This window comes from Camarhynchus parvulus, chromosome 1, assembly GCF_901933205.1.
Source record: "Camarhynchus parvulus chromosome 1, STF_HiC, whole genome shotgun sequence".
NCBI lineage: Eukaryota > Metazoa > Chordata > Aves > Passeriformes > Thraupidae > Camarhynchus > Camarhynchus parvulus.
In genome coordinates, this window is record NC_044571.1 from 5,299,183 (window position 1) to 5,323,631 (window position 24,449).

The 24,449-nt window shown below is 39.4% G+C and overlaps 1 protein-coding gene across 3 annotated transcripts in view; it reads left to right on the forward strand.

The window, feature by feature from the left end:
- PKNOX1 (PBX/knotted 1 homeobox 1) overlaps positions 1-22,146 on the forward strand; it is a 49,472-nt gene extending 27,326 nt beyond the window's left edge. For all 3 annotated transcript variants that reach the window (XM_030951095.1, XM_030951104.1, XM_030951087.1), the window contains exons 4-12: positions 902-1,029; positions 2,176-2,347; positions 10,070-10,240; positions 11,655-11,754; positions 12,576-12,673; positions 14,735-14,863; positions 15,868-15,944; positions 17,473-17,645; positions 19,035-22,146. In XM_030951095.1, coding sequence (XP_030806955.1) covers positions 902-1,029; positions 2,176-2,347; positions 10,070-10,240; positions 11,655-11,754; positions 12,576-12,673; positions 14,735-14,863; positions 15,868-15,944; positions 17,473-17,645; positions 19,035-19,246 — 1,260 coding nt within the window. In that variant the 3' untranslated portion in view covers positions 19,247-22,146. The remainder of the gene's footprint in view (positions 1-901; positions 1,030-2,175; positions 2,348-10,069; positions 10,241-11,654; positions 11,755-12,575; positions 12,674-14,734; positions 14,864-15,867; positions 15,945-17,472; positions 17,646-19,034) is intronic.
- Positions 22,147-24,449: the final 2,303 nt, after the last annotated feature.

Here is a 24,449-nt window from a genome sequence, read left to right on the forward strand (position 1 = left end):
ATTAAGAGGAAAGATTGCAGTGCTTTCATGTCTTTGTGCAGATGCTCAAATGGGAGAAAACCAAAGAATTTGGGGTGAGGGGTGTAAACTGTGACTTTCACAGTTCGGGTTCCTGGAAGACCTTTTAGTCCAAAAGATATTTAGCTGGAGGTGATGGAAAAAACACTTGGAACACCTTCAAAGCACCCCAAAGGTGTGCCCAGCCTCCTAATGCAATTTAGGAGGTGCTCAGGTGAAGCTGTGGCTCTGTGGTGCTTTTCCATGGTATAAATGTGGGTTAAATGGATGTGTAGGAGGAGTTACTGCTGTTCTCCTGTAGTTTGACAGCCCTAAAATATTTGGTTCTTGCAATATGTAAAATGGAGTGCTAAAGGTCATGGGAGGTTATGCTCCTACAATTGAAGGACTGGAGGGACACAGAATATTTCAAATGTGCATTTTAATGGACAAAAAAAAAAACCCTAGAAGATCCTTTTCTTCAGTACCCTTATATAATGCACAATAAAAAATAAAAAAGGAAATCTTAACAGCATAAACTTTTCTTTACATTGATTTCATCCTAAAGGATTTTTATGCAGACATTCCCATGAACTTTTTGGAGCAATGTACTCTAGGCTGTTCCAAAACCAGCCACTTCAGAGACAAAATGCTTCAACAATTTACTAATATCTATCATTCCCATTTTAAAGCCAAATGCTAAAACTTGGAAATGACCTTTATCCATCAAAAAGTGTCAGGGATTAAAAGAGGGGTTTTGTTGCTGCTACAACTTCTTGTGTCACTGCCAAGTCACACCAACCTTCTGGCAATCTAGGAGTCCTTTGCACTGCTCTCTCCTTAGAACACAGCACCCTTATTTTACGTCAGGGCTACAAATTTACTTTTTTTTTTTTCCCTACAGATGCAAGTGGTAACAGAGTTAAAAACTGAACAAGATCCCAACTGCTCTGAAACTGATGCCGAAGGGGTGAGTCCTGCCCCTGTAGAATCTCAGACTCCAATGGATGCAGACAAGCAGGCCATTTACAGGTAGTGATGGACTCCTGTTCTGTCTTTTGAAGGGTCAAGGATAGGGTAGAGGATTTGGGGGTTTTTAATAAATAAATAATAAGTAGCTTAAAATCAGGTGATTTCTTGGCTGTCTTCATGGTTTGTAGGGAAAGAGTGAGACCAAATAGGCTTCACTGGCAGTCATCAGCCAAGGAAAACCTCCTAAGCCTGTGGGATTTTTAATTTCAGCTGGTTTAAAGGGTATTCTAAGAGTGGTTGCCAAATTTAGAAAGCTGTTTTAGCCTTTCAACTGTGCTCATTCTTTGTCATATTGTTTTTATCTTTAATATGAGCTTTTACTTTTATTGTAATTAGGTCAATCTTTACTCCTGTTTCTTTATGGATAACAATCTATTCCCCAGTAGTTAGCTGAAAATGGATTAAATATTGATGTACGAGCACACTAATTTGAGATTTTTCAGTGAAAAGTGCTGTGCTAAGCAATATGCTCAGTTTTCATGGGGTTGAGTGTTCTTTCACCTTAACTACTTTATAAAGACAGAATTATTACTGGTTTTCAGATTAAAAAAAATAACAACCACCAAAACAGGAAAAAGCCAAACAAAACACCAAAAAACCCTCAACCTGAGTCAGAAAGATGTATCAATTCATTTACAGACTTGTGCTAACAAAATCTTCTCCTTAGAGCATGATTTCACAGAAGGCCTCTGAGCACAGCCTGAATATTCTTCTCAATTTTTTAAAGTTATTTCATGATGTGTAAGTATGGCCCACATTGAAGAATAAATTAATTTTATCAGGCTTCATTTAAATCTGCATTCATCCTCTTTGTAAATCCTAAATCTCGTTTCTAGTGCACTGTATTAATCTGTCTTAGTGCCACTCAATTACAGTGAATTAAACAGTCAGAGCTTTTTTTGCTTGTGATTGTTCTCTTTAATTAAATATATACATATTTTACTGCTGTATTTGCCTCTGGAGTGAGGTAAATCGAAATGAAAATAAATTTTTATCTTATTTTGCTCTAGCCAATGCTGTTATATGCAGTCTGTTCCAGAACTTGTCACATTCACATGAGTGACTGTGAGCTTTTCTGAGCTAGATGTCTTAATTTTCACATAAGTGAAAATACTTATTCATATATTTAAACTGGTTTTTTCCTAGGCACCCACTATTTCCCCTGTTAGCACTATTATTTGAAAAATGTGAACAATCTACACAAGGCTCAGAAGGAACAACTTCTGCCAGTTTTGATGTAGATATTGAAAACTTTGTGAGGAAGCAGGAGAAAGAAGGAAAACCCTTTTTCTGTGAGGATCCAGAAACTGATAATTTGGTAAGTATTAGCTGTTTCTTTCATTTCTGAAACAACCATCACATTTGCAGTTTCTTCCTAATTTCTGATCTCAACTAGCCCTTGTAGTTTCTCCTCACATTTTTCTGCCTGTGAGAGATTCTTCTTTATGTTAATGATTAAAAATATTTTTTAAAAATTTCTTCTGACCCCCTTTTCCCTTTTATCTGTAAATTTACTTTGGGCTCTTCACAGTTGTTTCCTGTTCTCAGCTGACATGAGTGTACTGGAGACAAACAGAAAAAAATCCTTTCCATAGCCAGACTGACTCTGCAAATTAATTTTAGAGTGTTGGGTGTTTAACATATTTATCAAAAACATGTAATTGATGTAATTTTTTTTCAATTTTATTTAAATCATGCTGCACCTAGTTAATGTGAAGGAAGAGCTGTTATAAGATCATCTTAGAAACTCTTTACCATATATAATTTTTTCTTTCATGTCATTAACTCCTTTAGGCTTTCTGAAAGTCATTCCTGTGATGAAGCTGTGATTTCCCTATTTTGAATATACCTGCCTTCAATATTTTAGTCAAAAATGAGAGTTAGTTCTGTTCTGCATGCAGCAGGTCTGCTGACTTGTTAAGCTTCAGGTTATTTTCTTCATTTGTAACTCTCTGAATCCAACACAAAATCACTGTTTTCCCATATTTCTCTAATCCATATTTCTCTAATTTCAAAAGCACATCTGAGATCTAATAACTGGAATGTAGTAGCTGTGGCTCAGTGGATGAGGAAAGAGCAGTGCTTGTGGTTTATCTTGACTTTTGAGGTCTCTTGCAATGTTCTCGTAGACAAACTGACAAGACTGGGACGAGATAAATGAGCAGTGAGGTGGACTGAAAAATGGGTGAACCCTTGGGTTCTGGTCAGCAGCAGGAAATGCAGTTGAGGGCTCCCATGAGTGCTGTTCTCCAGGGACTGGTTGTGGAACCAGAAGTGTTTAACATTTCCATTGGTGACTGGGGTGATGGGGCAGGCTGAGCCCTCAGCAGGGCTGCAGGTGTTGCAGAACTGGGAGGAGGGGCTGATGCACACATGGCTCTGCCCCCATTCAGAGGTACTTCATTGCTTTTGGAGAAGCAGAAAAATGAGAACCTCATGGAATTCAGCTAAGGGAAATGCCAAGTCCTCATGGGGAAAAAGACAGACTGACTCAGCAGGGCAAGAGGAAATGGGCATGAACTTACCCAGGAATGGGTATGAAACACAGGAGGTTCCATTAAACCTTTTTTACTGTGAGGCTGATTGAATTCTGCCCTATAGATCCCCTGTGCCCCATAGATCCTGAAATCCTGCCTCATAGATTCCTTCTGCCCCACAGATCCTGAAATCCTGCCTCATAGATTCCTTCTGCCCAACAGATCCTGAAATCCTGCCTCATGGATTCCTTCTGCCCCACAGATCCTGAAATCCTGCCTCATAGATTCCTTCTCTCCATCTATGGGGCAGAAGGAATCCCAGAGAGTTGTGGAGTCTCCATCCTTGGAGACATTCAGCTGGACATGACCCTGAGGCACCTGCCCTACCTGACCTTGCTTTGAGCAGGGGGGTTGGATTAAACCATTTCCAGAGGTCCCTTCCAACCTCAGCTGTTGGTCCCTTTCAACCTCAGCCAATTCCAATTCTGTGGCTTCTGTGAGCCTCCAAAGATTGGTTTCCCAAAGATCCTGCTTGCCTTGGCCTGTTCCCTGTGCTTTTGGTCATACATAAACACTCTCTCAGATCCAGCTTGCTTTGGTTGTAGCTGGGTCTGGTGTGTTCAAAAAGTCCTTCCTGTCATTGACCTGTTTATGGTTTCAGTTTGTGGTTCTAGTGGCAAAGTCTTGGATTATGTGGTGTTCTCCTTTGCTGATGGGCTGCACAAACCTGGCTGGTTTTGCTTGAAGTGGGTGAGGAATTGTTTATGTCCTGGATTCCATGGCTGCTGAGGTCAGTAGTGGCTTAAACTGGAACCACATTGCAAAATCAAAAATCCTTGGCATTGAACTCCTGTCCTGTGGTCGTATTGTGAGCTGTGACTTTCTGTTACTGGATACCAATGAAACCTGAGTGCAGCTTGTCCTCTGCCTGTCCTGGAGGCTGGGAGCTCTGAACAGCTGACATTCTAACAGGCCCCTCATTTGGTGTGGGGCAGTGAGCACAAGCTTCTCTTAAGTTGTGAACTGGCTAGCGTGGCTTTCAGTCTCTTTTCAGCTTGAAATATTGGTGCTTGCCACAGGGAGGGCTGTAGACAGGCAGCTTTTTCTGCCTCCTGTCACATATATATTTTTAATAGAGATGAAAAAGTCTGTTTAGTAGCAAGAAAACACTATTGTGCATCTTTGTTCCATCTTCTGCTCATGCTGTCCTTCCTTTTTAACTCCAGTGTTAATTCAACCATTCATCTGAAAGGAGAGGCTGTTAAGACTGATAATTAGACTGGGCTAGAGGGGTGGAGCAGAGTCAAACAAATAAGGTGTAAATGTTTGCTCAGGAGGATCAACTCGGGGCCAGAGCTAAACTGAGATGAACTGAGCATCACAACACTGAAGAGCCAAATTCAAGTCCTATCTGAGAGTCACAGGCCTGTTACAGTAAGGAAATTAGTCAGCTGTTTCTTTTTTTTTTCCTTTTACCCCTTTGAGATGTGGCACGTAGAACTCAGCCAGACTGCAGTTTCTGTGACAGAGCTTCAACTGACAGCTCCAAAGCAGCAGAATATAATTCTTCATGAATTCTCCAGAATATAATGTTCCATGCTGCCTGTGGGCTAATTAAGTAGATAACAGAAATTAGGAAGGGTCACAGATAGTGATTGTAGGGTCACTTACAGTCCTGGCAATGTTCCACATTGTGCACTCACTCGAAGTGCCTTGAATACTCCACAAGAGGAGTTTGGAGTTCATCCAGAGGACCACAGAATGTTAATCTGGGTGGCACAGGCATTAGACCAGTTTGACCAGAAAGGAAGTTCATTAAGAGCAGTGGATGCTTGTTCCAATTTGAGTAGCTCTTACTAAGCTATGGTCTAGATTATCTTGTTACTTTGGTATTATAATTCCCATTCTAAATTAATTGGTGGCTTCCTGCTTTAGTATTAAAAAGGATTTCAGCATCCACCTGAAACTTAATTTTAAGGATGAATTGCTAAATTGCCTGTAAACCAGGTTTCTCACCCTTGCTACTATCCAGATGGAGGGATTCTGTTCTGGGGATTCTGTTCTTCCCAGTTAAGCTCTCCAACAACATCAGCTGGTGATCTTGAATCAGCAGGGTAAAGGATCATAGTCAATCCAGGAGAATTGTTACCAGGCCTTTTTAGGAGAATTGTTACCAGGCCTTTTTGCTTCTGCAGGGTCTTTCCCAGGTCTGGGTGCAATCCTGGACCATTTGCTCTGGGATGACCCAGTGGTTCATCCTGCAGATCTCCTGTTTTCAAATCCTGTGGGAAGGAAGTGGAAGCTGAAGGTTGTGCTTGTGTTCTTAGTAGACTGGAAATGTGCTTTCCTAGAGCTTCAACTTCCCCCATATCTTCTTGGAATATCATTTGCATCCCCTTAGTCCTCTTATCAAGCATCAGTGTCAGAAGATGTGTGTTTGCTGTCAGTAACCAGATTTTGGTGGTCTCTGTTGCTGCTTTCTGGAAGTGTGCTCAGCTTAGCCACATAACTTGGAGTATCACCTTTTCCCCTTACCCTTTGCTATCCCTGCCTCATTTTTACAGATCAAACAGATCCTGGAATGAACTAAGGCACCAACTGCTCTTTGTTCTCTCCATCAGTCTCCTTTTGTGCCCAGGACATCCACAGACTCCTCCCTGTCTAAGAAGTTGTTCAGCATGGGTGCTTGCAGAGAGTTTTTTTAGACCTTTCACAGATTTATTTTACGTTTGAAGACATTCATTGCTGAACAGTTTTTTGTTGCTCACTGCTAACCCAGATGCTGCAGAAATACCACATTGCCTTAGGGTGGTTCCTGCCTCTCTGTTCAGAGTAAATTCTTCCCACACATGGGTGGATTTTTAAATTTCTCCACATTCACAGGACCATAGGATGGTTTGGGCTGGACTACAAGCTCAGGTGTCCAACCTCCTGCACAGAGTAGGGTCAGCTGTGAAGTCAGAGCAGGTTACTTATGGCTTTGTCACGTCTAGACACAATCCAAATCAAGGGCTGTTAAATCTGCTCTCCCTTTTGTATTTGAACAGGACACTGCCTTTTTTGAAGACCCCGAGTTTTTTGTTTCATTTGGGGTAAGGAATTTTGGTTCAGTACCCTCTTCTCAATTCTCTTGAGTTCTTAGTTGTGTCTGGAGCCTGAGTTGTAGAGGTGAAGCCAGCTGATGTCATTTGAATATTGACTGACCAAGCCTTTCTGAAAAGTGTTTTTTGCTGTTTTAATGTGCAGAACTGTCCCATAAACCTCTAGTTACACCTTTTCCAGCTATGTCTCATAGCTGAGGACTCAAAATAGAGGAGTGAGGTTCTCAAATCAAAACAAATGAAAACAAAATAGCTTTCCTCCCAGAGTTTGTGTTCTTCCACTGAAAATCTGAATTGCTGCAGGAGGATTTGGGTCAGGGAGGTAGATAAGCTGTGAATGTATATATTTTAATGAAGAGTCATTTGAGTGAGATTATGTGTCAGTATATGGAGATTCTTTCATGTGTGCTGCCCACATGTGCAGTTGTTGTGCTCTGAAATCCATAAAGAACTGTGGCTCTGTGTTTTACATCAGCACAGGTGAGCTGGGGATCACGACTGAGGCAGTTTGTGCTGTGTCTGTGCCTTTGCACCGCAGGCTTGAGGCACTGCAGGCAGGACACAGGCACAACCTAGAGAATATTTAGGCTAAACATAGCCTAAATTTCTTAAATTTGGAGACATATTTTTATATAAATAGGCTCTGGATAGCAGGAACTGGAAGTTTTTCAATAACTTTTCTTTCTCTAATAGTTTATCTTTATTTACAGCAATTTCAGCAATAGTGGAATGTGTCCCTGCTCATGGCAGGGGTTGGAACAGGATGATCTTTAAGGTCCCTTCAAACCCAAGACATTCTAGGATTGTGTGAATATACACAAATCTCATGGTTACTTCATCTTCATGCATTTTTCTGAAGTGATACTCCAGTTTTATTGCTACAGCTGAAAAGACCGAATCAGTTATAAAATGTCTTTTTTCTGTGGCATATTCTATGCAGTAGCACTGAATGAAATATTACTGCTGCTGTGACCTGTCTGAAAACACTTTTTTGTATTACCTTTGTCCAACTTGAGTATATATATATATATATATATAATATATATATATTATTTTATCAGGAGTTCTTGATTTTTGTAATTTTAAGGGAAAAGTGAACTTCTGCTGATATTGAGTTTAGTCCACCTGTGCTGCAAGAGAGCAGGAGCCATATGGGCACAATTAATGTAGCTGGAAATGAATTAATAAGTCCTGGTGACAGGCATGGCATATTTACAAAGTTTTGTTTTCCTCCTAACACAGCAGCACAGCTTCCTGCAGGAGCAGTGTCATGGAGAGGGGCCCTGCAGAAACCTGGCTAGTGTTACTGACTCTGGGTTTGTGGGCAATTTTGACTTTAATTCAAATTTTCACCTCAAGTATCAACCATCAATTTTCAACTAAGTCTAAGCTGAAGAAAGGACTTTCATTTTTCCTCCAAGCACATGCTGATAAATAAACAGTACAAATTTGGCTAATGTTTAAAAAAACCCAACTCTCTTGACTGAGCAAAAATAAACCTCTATTATGGTCAAATATTATGTATCCAAAAACATATTTTGTTACCCCAGTTTTAGCTGAATGTTTAAAACACTCACTAATATGATGTGCAATTTGTTGATTAGTTACACATGAAGAATTTTCTATTTTAAGTTTTTTGTTTCTCAAACAGAGACAGAATTTCTTGAAACACAGATAACCTTTGTTTTGTGTTAAAATTTAGTCACATTTTCATGCTTTAACTTTGTTGTGTTTAAAGGTGCTTAAGCACAGTTTAAAAAGCAACCTGGGCTGGGTTAGAAAATCACTGGTTTGTGTCTCAGTGCTGGGTCACTGCACTCAGTGTTTGGAAGGCTTTCAGAGTCATAGGTCACAAGAGTTACTAGATATTAATTTGGGTCAACTCCCTCAAATCTACAGCTCAGGTGTTTCTGCAGCTGTTTTTTGAAAGATGTGGTTTTTTCTTTTTATCCCTGAGAAGAAATTTTTAAAAAATCATTTAATTTCTTTTTTTTTTTTTTCATCTTGTTTATTTTAACACACAATTGTCTACACTGAGTGATTGTCCAAGAGCCTTTTGCTGAAAAAACAGGGAAAATATCTGTCTCAATGAAAGCTAAAATGTCATGATGGAGATGGGAGCACACTCAAAAGTTTTCCTGCCTTGATCTCCTTTGGGTAACTTGAGCAAAGGCATCTTCAGCTCCCAGCTGGCTTCTTGAGTTGGAAGTAATAGATAGATAGAAGTGTGGAGGGTCTAATTTCTGTTCACTGGATCAGTGCTCTGCCCAGGTAAACAACCTCTCATATAGGACAGATTTTTCCAAATAATTGTTAAGTCAAACTCTGCACTATGCTTTAAAATTGCAACTGTTCCTTTCCATGAAACTGAAGGATATTTGTCTCAGAGACCCAGCACAGCACAGAAATGCTGGGGGTGGCACGTTGTATAAAAAATAATTACTTTGCTGGTGTGTTGTGTACATATTTGAATGTCCTGGATTTCCTGCTGCTGTTAGACCATCTGGATTTGGTTTTAGCTTCTGATCTTCTGCCATGACCCTTGCAATCACCTAAGCTATTTTTATGCAGTATGTAATACCATTGGTTATCCAGGCTTACAGTGCTTTTCTCACACTGAGCATAAGTATTCTCCTCACATACATATCTCCTGTACTTGGATTTTAGCTTAAACATGGATTATCTTTTTAATTTGGTTTAGTGCTTTGTATTTAATGTTTTCTATTTCAGAATCAGTTTCCTCACCTGAAAGTTCTTACAGGATTTTACCTGAGAGTTGTTCATCTTTGACATGCAATCACACAGGAACTTAGAAGCTGTAGCACTGAAGAACTGTTTGATTACTTTAAGCTTTGTTGGCTAAATTTGGGACCTCTTTATTCGAATTTTATTGAAAAATAAAAGCTTTTATCCTCCTTAGCAATCTGTGGGACAAATTTATGCTTAATCACAGGAGTGTCGTCTTTCTCACTGTATCTCCAACCCTTCTGGTTTCCTTGTGTCAGGGTAGAGCTGAACCTGGTGTTTCTGATTTATAGATCTCCAGAGAACTGCTGCTGACCAAGCCTGTCCCAGCCCTGCCTTCCAAACCATTTCTGGGGATGGAATTGCTTTCCATCACTTCCACTCTTGTGTGGTCTGTGCCCCAGAGGTGTAGGAGGGGGTTAAAGACCACATGGACATCCAGGCTCATCCTGTGCCCTGTGACACCTGAGCTCCTCTGTCTTCCTGAAGTGTCACACGTGACAAAGTTCACTTTCTTGTCCTTTTCTCTTTCCCCTGTGTGGCAGTTTCCTTGTGTTCCTTTCACATTCCAGGATTTAGCAATTAGAACCTCTGCTTTAATTGGGTGATCTTTGTTACTGGCAAGCACTGTTTGCTTAAATCTCACATTAATTTTTTTTTTTTGTTAACAAATAATTCTTTTGTTTCTGATTTTTTTTTTCCAATTCTCTCCCTCAGATGGTGAAAGCAATCCAAGTTCTGCGTATCCATCTGCTGGAGCTGGAAAAGGTCAATGAACTCTGCAAGGATTTCTGTAGTCGTTACATTGCCTGCCTGAAGACAAAAATGAATAGTGAAACACTATTAAGTGGAGAGCCTGGAAGTCCTTATTCACCTGTGCAATCTCAGGTGTGTTTCCAATGCTGTTCAGTGGATTTTTGCTTAGATTTCCTTAAGAAGTCACAGCTATGCTTCTTTTGCTATCAGTTTGCAAACAGAGTTTCTGCAGTTTCCTGTATTCTCTCAAATCAGGTATTAAGAGTAGAAAGAGGTTTTTTGGGTTTTGTTTGGTTGGTTTTTGTTTTGGTTTGGTTTTTTGTTGTTTTGTTTGGTTGGTTGGTTTGGTTTTGGGGTGTGTTGTTTTTGTTTGTTTTTTTTTTTGAGGGAGGGTGTGGTTTTTTTGTGCTACTGCCCCCTGGACAAATTTGTTTAAATGTGCCAGAGCACAGAGTCAATTTTTTATTATCTGTTTTCCTTTTATGATTTTCTCTCAGTTCAGCAAGTGGAGATGTTCAGAATAGCCTGGATTTGCCATTTGGTTGGAAGAAGGTTAGGAAACAGAATAAACAAAGAAGAAAAATTTTGCTTGTTAAGGTCTCCTTAGTTTGCCTCCTTCATTAAAACATTGAGATGACTGGTGCATTTTATATACAACCTATATTCTGGAATAAAAAGACAATATCTGATGGATTAAAGTTGCAATATTGCATTTTCTGCATTAAATAGATCACAATTAATAGGTTATGGTTGATGTTTTTGCTGTCAGATGCTGCAGAGTGAGCCCTGCCACCCCAGTACCCTTCTCTGAATTACTCATATATCTGATGCCCTATATTAAAAAAAGCCCCAATGACTTTTAAACTTCACTTTCTGGACTCCTTTTATAGGTTTTGATGTCTGGAAGTGTGGAAAGGAGATTCTAAAATCAGGCAAAAAAAGCTTTTAAAAGTTTTTTTCTATATATCTGTTACAGTTTTCTGTAGAGCCATGAGGGACCCATTTTGCATTTGCTATCAAAAGAGATTATTCATACATACTAAGGAGATATGTAAGAGTTTGCATGTCCAAGGTTGAGTAAGAGCTACCTTGAGCAGAATAAAACATAATGAATATTTAACACATTATGTTCAAATTGAAGGAATTGAGGTAATAACTAAAATTCTAGAGCTTTGATGCTTGTAATAAGAGCATCAAGGGTCATTTCATTTGTCCTTTTTCCCTCTTGCCTTTGGAAATTGTTTCTTATTCTTTACATACCTAGAAGTAAAATTTCTCAAAATTGTTTCACATCTTTTCTAGCAGTTGCTTTCATGAGGGTTTTCAAAGGTAATGGTTGGTGATAATGAGGAAGTTGATGCAGGTAATGATGAACCCCTAATGAAGTATTTTTCTCTTTGAAGGTAATCCTGTGATTAAACTCCAAGCATATTTTAGAGCCAAAAATACCTAAAACAACTTACAAAAATGCACAAGCATGCTTGATCTCCTTATATGAAAATAAAAATTTAAAAAATGTAAGCAACTAATTATTTTATTTTTCTAGCAAATTCCAAGTGCCATTGCAGGCACGCTCAGTCCCCAAGGGATCGTGGTGCCAGCATCAGCATTGCAGCAGGGAAATGTAACTATGGCAACAGTAGCAGGTATGACACACTAAAAACAACTGGCACCTTGCTCTTCATCTTGGTTTCCTTTATGGGTGTTGCAAAAACTGCACAAATACTTGAAAAAGTGTGTTTTAATACCTGAAAAGTTGTTGTAGTACAGTCAAGTGCTTTACTGGTTTATGAATGTTTGTTTAATTTATATGTTTTCCAATTATGTCCATGGGAGTGGCAGTTACATGTATAATATTAAGGGATCTTAATGTGCAACACTACATTTGTTAAATTTTCACAGACTGTGGTGTTTGACTTTTTTTTTTGCCTTTAAAAAGAAGAATTCTATTTGACAAAAACATGCATTACCTAAACCATTGCACTTATTGGTTGCCTCATGCTCCTTGGAGTTTGGAACCACACCTACAATTCTGTAAAATCCTTGATGTCCTTGTTATATAGAAATTACATTTGAGATGAAGTGTTATTTTAAATCAAACCTAGCTGCCTTAAGAACTGGCCACACTGAGGTGTGATTTTGGGATTGTGACCCTTGTTGGTTGAAGATTTAGCTCAGTTAAAACAACATGAAGAGCTGTTTTATAGCCTGATAATCATGGCATTTTCCTTTGAAAATAGATTTAGAATGCCTCAAATACAGGGAAATAGAATCAAATTTTGTACAGTTTTTCATGAATGGATGAAAATTTTAGTGTGCAAAGAGCACATCTTGCCTGCTGACTAGAAAAGAGTAATTGATAAATTATTAAAAGTCTTGTATGATGTGCAGTGGTGATATGTTTAAAGAAAATAATACTTGAAGGGCTTTTTCCTCCCCATAATCTGTGTTTCTGTTTTGCTTCCAGGGGGGACAGTGTATCAGCCAGTCACTGTGGTCACTCCACAAGGACAAGTGGTGACACAGGCACTGTCACCTGGGACTATTCGGATCCAGAACTCTCAGGTTTGTTCCACAAGCTCCCCAGAATGGTGATCTGGCTGGAAATACATCTCAGGGGGTTTAGGAGTTTTGATTTAAATTTGACACACTGGCAGAAGGAGCTCTGTGTACACACAGAGTAATTAATTGTAAATTGGTGCAGCCACTACTGTGGGAGGTACAGGTTGTAGGATATGTCATAAGGTCCTCCTTGCCACAGCAGCCCATCAGAGTTCCTACCTTTTAATTGTGTTCCTTTACTGATGCCAGAAGAGTTATAGATACATGAAATTAAAAAAAAAAAAAAAAAAAAAACGAAACAACAAACTAAAAATTTAAAAAAAACCTCTAAACCCAATCAACAGCAACAAAGAAAACCCAAACCAAAACAAACAAAAAACCCAACCAAACAAAAACAAACAACTAAAACCAAAACAAACACAACCAAAAACAAAGACAAACAAACCCCACACCAATGCAAACCAAAAACCCCTCTGAATTAAATGAATACTTTTTCAATGATTATAACTTTTCTAATCATTGAACTTTGTTTATGACTGGATAGATTTAATGTATTACATTAAGGTGCCACACTGCTATTGTGAGAAATTTGACTTTTTATTACAGTGGCAACCAATAGAACTGTGAAACTGTCCTTCAGAGTTTAACCTTCAAAATATTTAGTTGAGACTCTGGGAGATCCTAATTTTATCCCCTTATACCTTAAAATATAAGGGCCAGCACTCTTTTGTGGGAGGCTCTTAAGAGTTGGGTCTGAAGAGCTCAAAGTAATAACTAAAGAAAAAGAAACATGGAAACTAGACCATTTTCTGGTACAGAAAACCTTGCTGGCTTTCTCTGGGAGTGGTAAACCAAATCTTCCTGGAATCTGGATTTAATTAGAAATGTGAATGAGGAGCTCCCATCTCCCCAGCATAAAATCTGTTGGTAATCACTGACTCACTGGCTTCTTTTCCCCCTTTTTCTGGCCTTCCAACCAAAAAAGTGTGCACAGAGTGTTCTTTGAATTGGCAGGAGAATATCTGTACTCAGCCATGTCCCCCCCTAGAACACAGACAGCTCTGTCCTCACACACCTCTCAGAAAGAAATGTGTAAAATTACTCTCCTGGACTGAAGGGATTTGGAAAAATTGAGGGTTTTTTACCTTTAATGAAAAAAAAATAAATACTGAGAAAAAAATAATGCCTCTAGCCTATAAATAAAAAAGGACTTAACCTCCTATATATATATCTGTGACTACTCTTGATGTTAGTTGGAGTCTCCAAACCCACCTATGCAAAGGTCACTAATTGAAAATCCTTCTTCAATGTCTTCTTTTTCAGTGTTTCAAAGGAAAAGCCCTGTAGAAAAGCTATTGAAAGTTCATTATAAAGCCTCCATATGCAAACAGGTCATTTAGAATGTAAGACATTACTTTGGAAATTAAAATGTGCTCCAGATATGTATTTGTAGTAATTTGATAGCCTAAACCTTGTTTAAAACTAATTTCCTACATATTGATTGGCTTAAGAAATTGCTCCAATTTGTCTGGAAAACCTGATTTAGAATTATTTTGGTTACAATTGTCTGAAATAGAATCTTATATGACAGCACATAAATTGTGCTGTTTCTTTCTATTTCTGCATAAGCATTTAAGAATGTATTCCTAAACATTCAGATAACCAATGTGCAAATGATTTGATGAATCCATAGGAAGTGAAAAACAAAGATAAAGAAATATGAATATTTAGGAAGTAGTATGAATGTTGTAAAGTGAATTATAGGTTCTGCTGTATGGATTTTAATGGTCTTTGAGAATTTAATGCATTTATTTAGCAGGACCTTTACCATCTTTTTTTTACAACTGCAGCATAATAATTAATTTTACTTTATCCTTCATTTAAGTCTTAAATCAGTAATATTTTACAGCTTCCATAGTTGTTTATGTTTGCACACTGTGAGTATATTCAAGATATTCAAGCCTAATTTCTTTTCATTCCTTCTATAAATGAGTTTTCATTTATTGATACAGAACTGCCATTACTATGTTAACTGCTTTATTTCTCCTAAAATTAAATGTGCAGCTCCAGTTGCAATTAAACCAAGATCTAGGCATCTTGCATCAAGATGATGGCTCATCAAAAAATAAGAGAGGAGTTCTTCCCAAGCACGCTACAAATGTGATGAGATCTTGGCTTTTTCAGCACATAGGGGTAAGGACTGAACATGGGCAATTTTTTATGTAGCTCTTTCATGTGGTCTCTTACAATTTTTCTTCATAAACAAGGTGACTTTATTGTGTTGTCAGTTATGGAATCTCAGTTCAGCTTTCCCTGGAGTCATTTGGAGTAGTTCCACAGTCTAATGCTGGTTGACTTTTAGTAATATTTTCATAAATATGTTACATTTGTACTGCATGGTCTCAATAAGTGCTTTTACAAGGAGCCTTTCTTCATTTCACTGTGTGGAGAACTTAATGCTCTCTACACCCTGGTTCATGGCACAAGGAAAAGTAATTCCACCTGTATTTTGCAGTGTTCTAGGGGTATTTCACTTTTTCTGTCTTTATCTCCTTTCCAGTCCTTCTGATGTATACCAAGCATGTCACTATCTGCTTGTGCTTTCAACTGTCCTCCCTTTGCATGAATACTTTGAAAGGATAAATGGCTCCCAAGCTATTTCAATGCTGAGTTGATTGATATTTTGCCTTTTACAACTGGTTTGCAGCAGAGAACTGATCCAGGGAAGCTGCGTGTGCTCTTCTTGTGTTTCGTGCCCTGTCCTCATCTGCTTAGAGCAGCTTTATTTAACTCCAGTGCTCCTTTATTTAACTGAGTGCTCCTCAGTTCTCTCATATGACACTGCCCTGGCCAGCAGAACTAATCAGAGCTGCTCACATGCTGTGCTGCCCAGGGATCACGCTCTTTAATAAAGACTGTCAGCCATGAGAAGCTTTTTCTTCTGAATTACACAGCAGCAGCTTCATGGTGCCACAGACACTGTCAAGGATAAAATCAGTTTTTGTGTAGTAAAGCACTCTTTGTTGAATTATTTTCGTCTATAAAAGTTTGTGAGGTTTTCTAAGGTTTGTGTTTTAATGAGTCAGGTGGCCTTAATCCACCCTTTTTAATCAGATGTAATAAAGGAGTTCTTACTTTTGGTGAGGAGATGAAAAACAAGCTCATGCCTTTTTTGTTTGCTTTTCTGGCCTCTGTAGCATCCATATCCAACAGAGGATGAGAAGAAGCAGATTGCAGCACAAACAAATCTGACACTACTCCAAGTTAACAATTGGTAAGAACAAAGCCCTTAACTTAATATCTGACCTTGTCTCCATGTGCTTACAGCTCAGAAATAGTGAGGAGGATAACTTGGACATCTGGAGTTGAACTTAAATATTCTACATATGTTACAAAACATGTATAGAAATACAAGAGCTATGCACTGGCACACAAGAACATTATTTTTATAAGATATAATAATACTAATGCCATTTAAATTATATAAGGACTCCAGAAAACATTGCAGCATTAGGAATTGGGTTCTGTTCCAGTGCTGAGAGAGATGGAAGTACTCTCAGATCTCTTCTGCAAGTAAGGAAGTTGAAGTCTGAAGGCCTTTTTAGTGGCCTGGTGGCTGCAGGTGTTTAAGAAGTTACTGTTAACAGATTCTGTTCTTGTATCAAAGGATGCTCTCTCTGAATGGAGAGGCAGTTCCTCAGCTCCACCAGTTCATGGTTCAGCAGGTTTTGTCATGTCTTATCTTTCCTGGAGGTGTAAGACAAGACACCTGCCCTGCAGAAAAGAGGAGGGAAGGTGCTGACACATGTCCTGTTCTCCTTGTGGCATCAGTTCCTAAAATTGCTGCAGCAAAGTCCCACTGGGATCTGCCTCAGATTTCAAAGATGACACTGGCTGTGAGGCTGTGGAGGGGTCCAGGGGGGAAATAGCCAAGATAGTGACAGAACACTGGTTCCAAAAGTGGAACAGGGTGGCTGTGCCTGTGTGACATGTGGCCATGGAGCTCTGTGCTGGGATCTGACTGCTGTCTTTGCAGAGCATTCTGTTACAACTTAGGAACCTGCCAGCTGCACCTGATTTCCTCTCATTGCAGGTAAACTTGGGACCTGGATGTATTTTGTGGTATTTAGGGATGATGTCTTCAGTCACAACTCCCTGCCATAGCTCACTATGTTGAAGTTGATTCAGTTTAAGATTCTCTTGTTCACTAGCAGAAAGGGGAAGGGCAAAAATTAGCATGCTAAAGTAAGCAAGTGAAAATCAGAGAACTAAAAGGAACAAGGACAGATCTGACAAATGTGTTTGCTGTCATCCCCTGGATCAGGAGCCAGCCCTTGGAAAGCCAGGGAGCCTGTGAAATAAGTAATGCAGAAGCTTAAGGGAGTAAATGAAACCAGACCAAACAAAGCAGGTTAGGCAGGGGCTAGACTTTAGGTGAACCCTAATGAGAGGAGTATCAGCTTTCTGAGCTGGGCTGTCAGCAGGTTTTCTGGTGCTTAGTTTTTAATAAGATCCTGAAGGGTACTTCTGTTGTGCTGTCTGGAGAATTTTTCCTTGTGAGGTGGGGGAAAATGCTGTTAGCTGCAAAATGATAGAAGTGCTTTCTTAGCTAGTTTGCCAAAATTGAAGGATGCTGATGTTCTAGGAGTGGTTCTACACTTTAAAAAGAATGTGAAGCCCAGCTGATAGAAGATTTCATATTCCTGTTTTTTTTTTTTCCTGCTGCATACTTCGTGAATGTGACAGACACAGAATTTACAGCCAACTGATCCTAAGTTCACCTTGCCCTCAATTGTATTTAGGTTTATCAATGCTAGAAGGCGAATTCTTCAGCCAATGCTGGATTCCAGTTGTTCTGAAACTCCAAAAACAAAGAAGAAAACAGCCCAGAACCGGCCAGTGCAGAGGTTCTGGCCTGACTCCATTGCCTCAGGAGTTGCTCAGCAGCAATCGAACGAGCTCACGATGTCAGATGGTGAGGAGAGCTGCCTGAACACGGATCATAAAGTTCATTCCTCCCTGACAGGGAAAGGGAGGGTTTGATGCCTGTGCTGGGAGGGAAACTTCTGGATATTTCAGTATAAATGTGGTCTTAATCTGGGAAAGCATATCAGAAATGTGTCACTTTTTCCTCTCTTTAACACTTTTCTGTGCTTTAAGCAGGGGTATTGTATTGGAATTCATGTGGAGAAACTTGCTTTTGTTTCAAAAGTTATTAAATGACAGAATAAAAGATGTAAAACTGAGATGTACAGCTGAGTTCTCCCTGTGTGCACGTCAGGGGTGTCCTGTTAGATGAGAAGCACTCAATTTCAGCTTCATGACTGAGCAGTTGCAATTCCACATCTGCCTCACGTGCTTCCAGCTGAACAATGAGGCAGGAAAATGTCACAGAGCCTCCACCGACTTTGACTGAAGTAACTTCCTTAGTGTCAGATCAAACAAAAAGATTTAATTTAAGCAAGATAAATAACTGCTTTAATGCCAGGATCATCCTTTCTGTCCTGCTGCTTGGTGCTTTTCTTTCCAGTTTGTAACAAATTTTCCTTCAGCCTCTGTGCTGGTGTTTACAGGGGTTTCAGGATGAGGGAAGAGATGGGAATGTTGATTTTATGTTTCAGAAGGCTTGATTTATTATTTTATGATATATATTATATTAAAACTATATTAAAAAATAGAAGAAAAGATTTCATAGAAGGCTAGCTAAGAATAGAAAAGGAATGATAACAAAAGCTTGTGACTGACCGAGACAGTCTGGACAGCTGGACTGTGATTGGCCATTAATTAGAAACAACTACAGGAGACCAATCACAGATCCACCTGTTGCATTCCACACCAGCAGATAATCAATGTTTACATTTTGTTTCTGAAGCTTCTCAGCTTCTCAAAAGAAAAAATCTTAAAGAAAAGATTTTTCATAAAACATGTCTGTGACAAGCTTCTGCTGGACCTGACAACAGCTTTATCTATTGAAGTTACCTTGAATCTGAACCTTTTGAATCTTGAACATTTTGAACCTTGAATCTACCCTTTTTCTGCAAGGAATTAAGCTAGAATACTTTGCAGAAATGGCCTTGTAGTGACTTGATTGGAGAATTGCTGTAGTGGGTGTCCATAAGACAGACTTAAGATTCACAACACAAAGTTTAAGATTCCTGACCAACCTAATTCTGACATTTCCTGACATTTAAGTATTTGACAACCTATATATCTTCTATTTTAATGTAGTTCCTTGAGTTTCTGTGGTGGGTAACTGTTGATTAGAGATAACTGTTCTGAGGTAGCTGTCGATTAGAAAAAAGCCCCGTTACACATCAGCAGAAGGCCAGAAAGGTGCTGAAGTGCTGTGGTTGTGCTCCTGCAGGTGCTGTCGTGACCATCACAGCTCCAGTGAACATGAATGTGGACAGTCTGCAGTCCTTGTCCTCGGATGGTGCCACCCTGGCTGTGCAGCAGGTGATGATGGCAGGGCAGAGCGAGGATGAGTCCGTGGACAGCGGCGAGGACGACGGCGGCGACCTCTCGACAGCGAACATCAGCGGGCTGGTCCTGGACAACAGCGACTCTCTGCAGTAGGAAGCCAGAGAGCCTGGAGGAAAAAACACTTAGGAAAAAGAATGGACTGACTGACTGACTTTTTATAGTTTGCACAGCAAACATTTTACACAAGTTTTATTTCTAATATGTTTTATATGTAGATATAGAAGGGTGCACTTTTTTGTATTTCATAGTAAGCTTAAAGAGTGTTTTTGCAGGTGCAGCAACTTCTTTCAAATGTGTTTTGGTTTTTTTTTGTTTGTTTGTTTGTTTCTTTTTCTTTCCTTATTTCAGAAAATTATATCTAGTAATATAAAGAACCACATAAGCACCCCTTTGTTGTCTGGATTGGAAGTGCTGCAGTTTCTGATGAATTATGCAGTTTCAATTAGTGCTGTTATTTAACACAGCTTTTGATGGGCAGGTGATGTAAATTTAAAGCATGTGACACTAGTGTGTGAAACTTGATTATTGAGTTAGATGCATATATTTGAAAGATGCTTCTGCACCTTAAAAACTGCTAGTCTGAGGTGGACAGCAACACACATAAAAAGGAACTGTTGATGTGTGATTCAGTAGAGAATGTATGGCAATTTAAATAACTTTAGTTTCTCTCATAGTCCGTGAGCCTGTTTATCATTTGCTATAAAAACTCCTATTTTTACCTTGCTGGGGTTATTGGATAAAAAAAATATTTTTATAAATTCACTAGAAATTGGGATGACAACTGTATTAAGCAGGAGGAAAAAAAAAATAATTTCCAGAGGGGAAAAATAAATGTTTAGTATTCCTATTTGGAAGGTCTAAAAATTGACCCAATTTAATAAACAAGCCTACAGTAGCATTCTATGATTCTCAGCTATCCCACAGTGATATACTATATTTGATAATAGCATTAGAAGGGCCCACTGTTTGATGGGATTTTGATATTGTCAAACATTGATTTATATTATGTGTAAACTAATATTCAAATTGCATAACTCTGTATCTAGACTTGTATCTGAAAATATTTGCTAAATGAATATTCAGGTAAGTAAGTTCAAATACCCACAACTTTTCCAATTATTAGAGAAATTTAACAGTTTATAGTTTGTACAACTGAATCTAAAAAAAATGAAAAGTTGCCTACTATACAGTCATGAATTCTGCTATTTTATTGCATTTGAAATATTTTCCCCTAATACAAAAAGAAAAATATAACATGAATTTATATAAAATTTCTTCAGATCTGAAGTTTACTACCAGAATATACAGCAGGCTTTGTTAGAGTAGGAAATCCTTGTGTGTCATTTAAAAAATGAAGAGCTGGTGATAAAAACAGCTGGGTTTTGGTTTGGTTTTGTTTTGGGATTTTTTTTTTTTTTGTTGTGGTAACAGTTCATTTCTTTCATTTTCCCAAAGTTTGAAGTCTGTGATTGTCTATCCATGAACACTTGCTTTTGGAACTTTGTATTTCCCATTGTTGAGTACAAATAAGAGACTCAAGAGCCTCATGCTATGATCAACACCCTCTTTTGTCCCTGTCCCTTTGTCACAGTGTTGGCTCAGATCAAAGCCAGAATTTCCTTCTGATTTTGACCCAATCTGGGTGTGTTTCTAACATGACAGGGAGAAAGGTGGTCACCTTTAGAATCTTCAGACACTGTATTTGAACAAAGCCCTTTGGCAGATGCAAATATTTCATTGAATACTTAATTTGTGCTTCTCAGAACACTCAGGCACATGCTGAGGTGCCCTTGGTTTCAGGAGGATGAAGGATTGTGCTGCTGGACATGCTGAAGTGGCTGGAAGCTGCTCATGGCAGATTGTCTTCCAAGGCAAGGCTGAGTTGGTAGGAAGAAAAGCTTCAGGAGGAAATATCAGTGGCATTGCCCTACACACGTGGAGAATAACAGCAGTTCTCAGTGACTGGCAGTTATTTTTTTTTAAATGATTTTTACTCAACACAAGAGGTGTTTCTGCTCTGGCTCTCACTGAGCCCTGGCTGAGGATCTTCCTTAGTTCAAGTGCTGTCATGATCTGCTCCACTGGACTGGTGATTTCTAAGAATTTGTTTTCTTCTGACTTCTCTGCTTTGCCACTCATGTGCCATGTTTGATAAACAGCACAGTAAATGAATAATGGGAGATGAATTAGGAAGCTTTGACATTGCATGGCTATCTCAAAGGCTGCTGTCAAATCCAGTTTGACCCCAAAACACTTTAAAAGACAAACCATGTACAGATCCTGCTCCTTTGGAAGCATTCAGCCTACTGGCCCTACAAAAGATAGCTCAGATTACTGGGACTCAGATTCTGCATTTTTGTTTTTAATTGTTTTTAACTCCAAGAGTGCTCCATTACCCCCACCATCTCCATTCAATATCAGGTTATATTTGTTGGTTTGTTTGGGGTTTTTATTGGAAACAACCAGGCCTCAGGGTTTGCAAACTTCTGAAAGTTTATTTTTCAGAAAGAAGCCATTTTCTAGTTAGTTTTTTTTTTTATTTTATTTTAAATTATTACTCCCCCCACCTTACATACAGCAGAAATTCTATTCTTCCAAAACATGACCTTGTCTTCAGCTACTTTATCAATTCCTGGGGACTGAAGTTGATGGAGTTTACTGTGAAAGGGGAATATGGAATAGTTTCACTGTCATATTAGAAACATTAAAAAAATATAGGCACTTGAATTCCTAAAACTGAAAAGGCTTCACCAGTGTGAAAGTATTGTTTAACATGTGAAACTCAAATATTTTCTTTCAGTTCAGTGAGAATTCTGTAGTGGGTGTGAACTGCAGGGAAGTGCTTGTTCTTTTCATGATTTAAAAGAAGAAAAAAAAAGTGGAGTAGGGGTTTTTTATCCTTTTTTTTTTTCAGTATAGGAAAGATTGCTGGTTTCAGCAAAGCATCACCATTCAGGAAAGGTACATGTTTACATTAGTTAAAAAGTCTTTGCAGGGGACCTGACTTTGAGTCTGTGTATAATTCCCCCAGTCTCGGGGTCGGCTGCTGTTCTCTGCCCCCGAGGTGAGTTGGGTGGTCCAGGGAGCAACCCCAGGCTCTGAAGAATGAGACTGGACTCTTTGGTGTTCAGTCTTCAGATTGTTTATTATTTCTTATCTACAAAATTTTCTCCCTGCCAGACAGAGGTCTGACCAGCAAGGCAGCCACGACGCTCTCCGACCGCCCCCAAGGCGGTTCCGTCTCTTATACTACAAATTACGTACATCATATTTACCTTTAATTTCCAATACCTATCACCTATGTTGGACAGTGCACTTCTTCTCTAAACCAATCCCCAAGTGCCAACACCACAGCAGAAAATGGAGAACAAGAAGAAGAAGGAAGAAGGATGAGACACGCCCTGTTCCCTCCATCTTGTCCCCATTACCTATATACCAAAAAATTTTAAAACTTATATTTTCACCCTGTGTGCACCCTGTAAAAACACCCTTTAAACCTGTGACACCTTCCAGCCCTCATACCAAACTGGCAATTCACTTGAAGGATCAAAATCCAGCCACCAAGTGTTCCGGGCATCATGCCAAGATCTCCGAGCCCCCTGACGGGGTTTCGGCTTGACGGGTCTCGGGGACTCCCACATCCGAAGTGATGTGCTGAGTTCCCACATCTCCCCCTTCTGTTTGCACCAAGAACACTTCTTTGGCAACTCGATTCATGACCCGCCGCACACATAAAAGATGCATGGTACGACGAGCATAAGAACTACCAGTATTATTAAAACATAAAATCCCATTTTTAAAATTCCTCTCCATAAAGGAGAAGGGTCAAAAAAATCCACCACATCATCAATCCAAGACCCAGTGATTTCGCCCAGCTTTTTTATGCTATCTTTTATCTTTTGAATATTTTCATGAGTCGATCTTGAATGATCTGACAGATTCATGCAGCACATCCCCTCGAATTCATTACATCCATGTCCATGCACCAGCAGCAGATAATCGATTGCTGCTCGATTTTGAAGGACTGCTCGTCTCACACTGCCAACATCTGTGATCAAGTCACTCAGTGCAGAGAAACTGATTGAGAATGTTTGCTCAACCAGCAACCCATTTGGTCCAGTTGACTCAAGGCCACCCCCGACGCTGTCTGAGGTGAGAAAATTGCCACAGCAATTCTCTATGCTCTGTCCCAAGTGTACACTTCATCGTTGCAATCTGCACTATAATTTTGTAAATGTCTTTCTCCTCTCTTCACTCTACTTTTGTTCTTTTCTCTGAGTTTGAATCTGGTGACAACATTGTCATCTTTCTAATGCTGCATGGACCGCCTTTTGCGTTTGAAGGGATGCTGTGCCAAATTCTGTCCCCACAAATTAGGAAAAGTCCGTGTGGCAATTTCACTGGAGCTTGGAGTGAACCTTTTGTCATCGTCTCAGTGTATTTGCACCAAGCCGATGCATTTCTATAAAAAGCATGACTCGGTGTGACATCAGTGGTCTTATTGTTTTTCGCTACATCCGAAATGTCAAACTGCATGCATAGTTCCATTGTCGTGGACCCAAAATTTCCAATTCCTGAGGTTCAGTAGAAGCCACAGGAAGGAGATGTGTCCAAGAACACCATTCTTTCACAGGATCCTTAAGGACCTGCGAAATCTCCATTGGAGAATGTCCTGGAATTGGCCATGCGTCCACCGGCAATCCAACCATGCATATCGAGAATGGTTTTCCTGGTCTTGAGTGCGTCAAGCAGATACTGCTTAAATTTGCTGCCTGGGCTAAAGTTTCCCAAACGTTTTGTTTTGGCTGATCAATGGGTAATTTTGCCTCAAAGCTAAAAGCTACAGATTGAGAAATGAGGCACATGAGCATTATGAAGCTCACGACTTCAACCCTGTTGAAAAGCCCCGCCATTTTTTCTCACACTCAAGACCCAAAGGAAAGCCCCCAAGTCCTTAAGTTTTTTCTGCTTTCTTTGTCTGGAATCCGGCTTTCGTCTTCTGTCTGCGTGCCTGTCTCTCTGTTTCCGGGATCAGCGCTCTCTGGCTCTCGCGTTCAATATGGTTTCACGTGTCGAGCTGAAACCCACTTCAGACCTCGCCCTGTGGAAACACAAGCGAAACCCTTGCCCCACGTGATTAGTTTGAAGGGACCTTCTATTTGGCCTGACTCTGGGTTTCTGACCAAAACTAAAGGATTTTCCTTAAGTTTTGCCTGAGAGCTATTTGAAAAATGTCTCAGAATTGGAGGATTGGGGTCTGAGGATGAACTATTAAGAAAATTCAACACATACAGCG